Below are 4,499 nucleotides of genomic sequence, written 5' to 3' on the forward strand. Positions count from 1 at the left end.
GCTTAAAATTATCTCAAGTATGTCTCAGTCTTGGGAAACACTCTAATAAGTGATTGTTGAAAGAATAAATGATTGGCTGGGCATCTATAGTGGCTCATGCCTATAGTCCCAGCTACTCAGGAGGCTGAGGTGGGAGGATTGCTTGAGTCTAGGAAATTGAGACTAGCCTGGGCAATATAGTGAGACCCCCGTATCATTAAAAATAAAAGAATAAATGACTGGACTCGAAGTTATCATGGCAGACTGAACACATGCATCAAATCTTATTCCTTCCCCAAAACTCTACTAAACAGTGGAAAAGGACTTTTAAAATATATAAATCCATAAATAGGGAGGACACAATAGCAATAAAGTTTTTGAAGCTGAAAAGCAGATGATTGAGATACCTAAGTAGATTCTAGAGACAGATCCCAAGTTGGCAGTAGGGAAAGCACATGTACCTCTAGGACCAAGGGTAAAGGGACAGGTACCCAAAATAAGGAGGCCTGGGTGGGAGCTGTTTGACAACCAGTTAGACCCCTAGGTGCTCTGCTGTTGGGTAATTGCTCCTCCTCCATTGCAGGCTGGGGCTTATCCTCTGGAGAGAGCAGAACACCAGGTCTCTGGACTGGGAGAGTCCAGTATAGTACCTCTGTTCCCCATGTGCCCCTCAGAACACTGGGGCCAGGCCCTCCAGTAGGATACTAGAAGGCCTCTCGAGAAACTGTGACCAATCCAGGAAAAAAGATGTAAAGTGACTGAGTTGACGGTTGACCCCCCAAAAGTCCATGCAGATCACCCACAGTGAAGCCTGTTGTCAGTCCCCAACCATACACTCAGAACTTTTGGTCAGCTCTTTAGGAGGTCCTACATGCAGTCATGAGCCAAATATCACCAGATTTCTGAGGAAAGTCTCTAACGCAGAAGGTAGAAACTAAAAGAAGCAAAAAGGAGGGGAAAAAGCAGCTTGGAAGAAACTGTAAAAAGCAAAAAACCAAATAAGCTATTATTAAAATCCTGAGAAATAAAAGAGAATATTGCATCCTTAAAATAAAAATAAGATGTTAAAATAAGAAACACTTAGGTGACATAAAAGAGCTCTCAAAATTAAAAATGTGATGGCAGAAATAATTCTGTTTTTGTTTTCTGTTCTTTTGGTGGTTATTTTCATAACTATAAATAATGTTTATACTGTCATTTTTTATTACTTTAGACATTATCTTTCTGTAATACATTAACATACTTCATCTTCACAGCTCCCTTCTCAATGTTGCTATGTCATTTAAAAATTATTTTATTTTTGCTAGGTGTGTCGGCTTACGCCTGTGATCCTAGCACTTCGGGAGACCGAGGTGGGAGGATCACTTGAGGCCTAGAGTTTGAAACCAGCCCGAGCAACATAATGAGACTCTGTCTCTACAAAAAATTTAAAAATTAGCCAAGTGTGTTGGTGCACACCTGTAGTCACAGCTACTCGCAAGGTTGAGGCAGGAGGATCTCTTGAGCCCAGGAGTTTGAGGTTATAATAAGCTATGACAACACCACAGCAGTCTAGCCCGGGCAACAGAGCGAGACCTTGTCCCAGAAATATATATATATATTATTCACCTTTGGCCTTTCAAAGATATTTTAAAATCTCCATTTCTTATTTTATCAGCTATAAATAGAATCATTTTCACTTGTGAATTCTCACTCTTGCCCCACCTACTCTTGCTCATAGATGTCTTGCCTAAAATTGAAAAGGAAAATAAACTAGTTTAGTGAATAAAAGTTTTGGTCTTTTTTTGCTGAGATCCACAATGATAGTCTTTCTACCTGTCGCACATCATAAGCAGAGTAGGATATCAGTGTTTCACTTCCTAGCTTTGCGTTTTCAAGGCTGTAGAGTAACAGCTCCTTTTTAGAGGGCAAGTCTGGAGTTTTGCTGGGCCCTGGTAACTGCTGAAGTAGCCGAGCCTCTCTGCTACATTGCTTTTCAAACTGTCTTGACTGTGATCCACAATAAGAAATACATAGTCTATGTCTATGTATGTATCTGTATCTATGTATCTAAAATAAAATCTTGTTCTTTGGACTAAGTTGGCTTTCTTTCTTGATAATCTGAATTAATGTGTTTTCTTTCTTTCTTGGTCTAGGCAGTCGACAAGTACTTCAAACTTCCTCATGCTTCCAGCAAACCACCCCGGATTTCGGGAAGCCTTGTGGACACTTCTTATAAAACATTAAGATTTGCATTCAGAGCATCACTGAAAACTGCCATCTATCGAATAACTACTACATTTGGTGAACATCTGAAGTAAGTTTACCTGTTTTCATCCCTGACAATCCCCACTTTCAGGCATTTTCCTCAAAAATCGGCATGGGAACTATGAAGGTTCACATGTTGAAAAGTATTCTTTTGGGCCTCGATGATTCCCACTGTGAATTCACAGCTTGGATGTAGGCTTTATATTTTAAAATTTGGCCTGTCATAAGCTTTGAGGACTTCTTTCAAATGGACACAAGAGAGCAGAAATTTATAAAAGCAGCAAATGTTAATTATATATTGTTTTTTTAAATTACCAAAAGATCCTTAAGGGAAAAAAAGGCAAAAAACTGAGTACCTTTCTAGAAGAGCATATTAAAAATAATTCTGTCGTTACATCTTGGTCAGCAAACTAAGACTTGGGGTGAGCAGAGCATTCCATAAATGAATCCCTGGTGCTTTGTGAATCATGCTGGAAAAACACCAACAGATCACAACACCTTCAGAAACAGAACCAGAGAGAAAACCACAAATGCCAAACCTGTTTATATTTAGTTTTATTGATGTTTACTGCTTCCCTCTCATGAAATGATCTAGCTAGACAGGATGAGGGATACTATGTTTATCATAATTATAAATGAACTTTAGATGGCACTAGAGATTGCCCTGCTGTTTCTGTAGGCAATCAATAAATAGTTTCAGACTTCCTCATACCGCTTGCTTTTAGAAGCAGGTTGTATATTTCCTTTTACTTGCATAATACCAGGCAGCAGCAATAGCAAGTATTTATGGAACTCTGGTTCTGTGTGGAAATACAAAAGACCTATAGATAATCCTCTAATAAATAAGAGGTTTATTAACTTGTTTAAAAACAAAAAATCTATTTATTGAGTACCTTCTAGACCTGCACTGTCCAGGATGATAGCCATGTATGCTATTTAAATTAAAGTTAAATAAAACTAAAAATTCAATTTGTTAGTCACACTAACCACATTTCAAGTACTCGAGAGCTACATGTGGCTAGTAGCTGCCATATTAGATGACGTAAGTAGAAAACATTTACACATTGCAGGAAGTTTTATTGGACAGCACTATCCTAGATAATACACTCAGGACTTTATGTGTGTTTTTCATTTATTCTTCCCAAAGACCCTATGAGGTGTAGAGATTATCAGAATTGTACAGATATGAAAACTGAGACACAAAGAGGTTAAAACTTGCCTAATAGCACATTATGAATCTGAAATCAGGTCTTCCTTGCTCTTAAAAATCTGCTTTCTTTCCATCTATAGCACTTGACTGCCTCCAAGATATAAACTAGCATGGAGGTTATGCTCAGAAAACACTAATCTATGAGTTTGGAGAATGAAATAGATATGATGTATGTTGATGATAGAGCAAAAAGCAGGGAGAAAAGGGGAACATAGGGGTTCATTAGGTAAGAAAGGGAGATAGATGACTGATAAAAAATTATGAGAATCTACCCCCATAATATGCTGAAATTTAAAAGAAAAGAAGTAAAATTAGAAATTTTACTAGAATCTAAAAAAAATGAAAATGAAATTCTGCCTTAGTTTCTTTTCTCTCAGAAGAGCCATATTTTATATATGCACTAAAATCAGTGAGGTCAGAAGAGACTATTTTGCACAAATTTAGGGCAGAATGGTATGGTGCAAAGAATGTTAGGTCTGGAGTTAGAACATCTGGATTTATGTCTGTTTACATCATTGACTATCTGTAATTTGGGGCAAGTTACCTAATAATTTAAGTAACTCACCCAAGATTATGCATGTAGTGAGTTGCAGAACCAAAATTCAGACCCAAATCTTTCTAATCCTTAGTTCTATCTACAGTGTGTCTACTCTTAACCAATAGACTGTGTTGGCTCCCCTAACCTTTGAACCTTTCTGATACTGTTTACACTCCCGCGAAAGGGAATGTTCTCAAACTCACTTAGCTTCATTTGCTGTTAATAGAGATAAGCCCACTGTACATTATATATTATTGTGACAACAACTATTATTACTGTATACCTAATTATTCACTACCCAATGCTCCACCCCTGAGAACCAGATATAATGAAGTAAACTCTTGAGCTGTGAAAATTAACTAACATGGGCCAGTTACTGATAGAAACATTTATTCAGCACCTATATATTCTTTTTTAAAAAATAAATTTTGTGTATATTTGAGATTTACAACATGATGTTTTTGCATACATAGAGATAGTAAAATGTTACTATAGTCAAGTAAATTATTGTATCATCTTAACATA

General features: G+C 37.1%; 1 protein-coding gene across 1 annotated transcript in view; it reads left to right on the forward strand.

Moving 5' to 3' along the window:
• NDC1 (NDC1 transmembrane nucleoporin) overlaps positions 1-4,499 on the forward strand; it is a 108,746-nt gene that overhangs the window by 81,970 nt on the left and 22,277 nt on the right. Inside the window, exon 15 of the mRNA XM_012639341.1 lies at positions 2,115-2,275. Within this exon, the coding sequence (XP_012494795.1) occupies positions 2,115-2,275 (161 nt within the window). The remainder of the gene's footprint in view (positions 1-2,114; positions 2,276-4,499) is intronic.

This window comes from Propithecus coquereli, unplaced genomic scaffold (assembly GCF_000956105.1).
Source record: "Propithecus coquereli isolate 6110/MARCELLA unplaced genomic scaffold, Pcoq_1.0 Scaffold14, whole genome shotgun sequence".
NCBI classification, from domain to species: domain Eukaryota; kingdom Metazoa; phylum Chordata; class Mammalia; order Primates; family Indriidae; genus Propithecus; species Propithecus coquereli.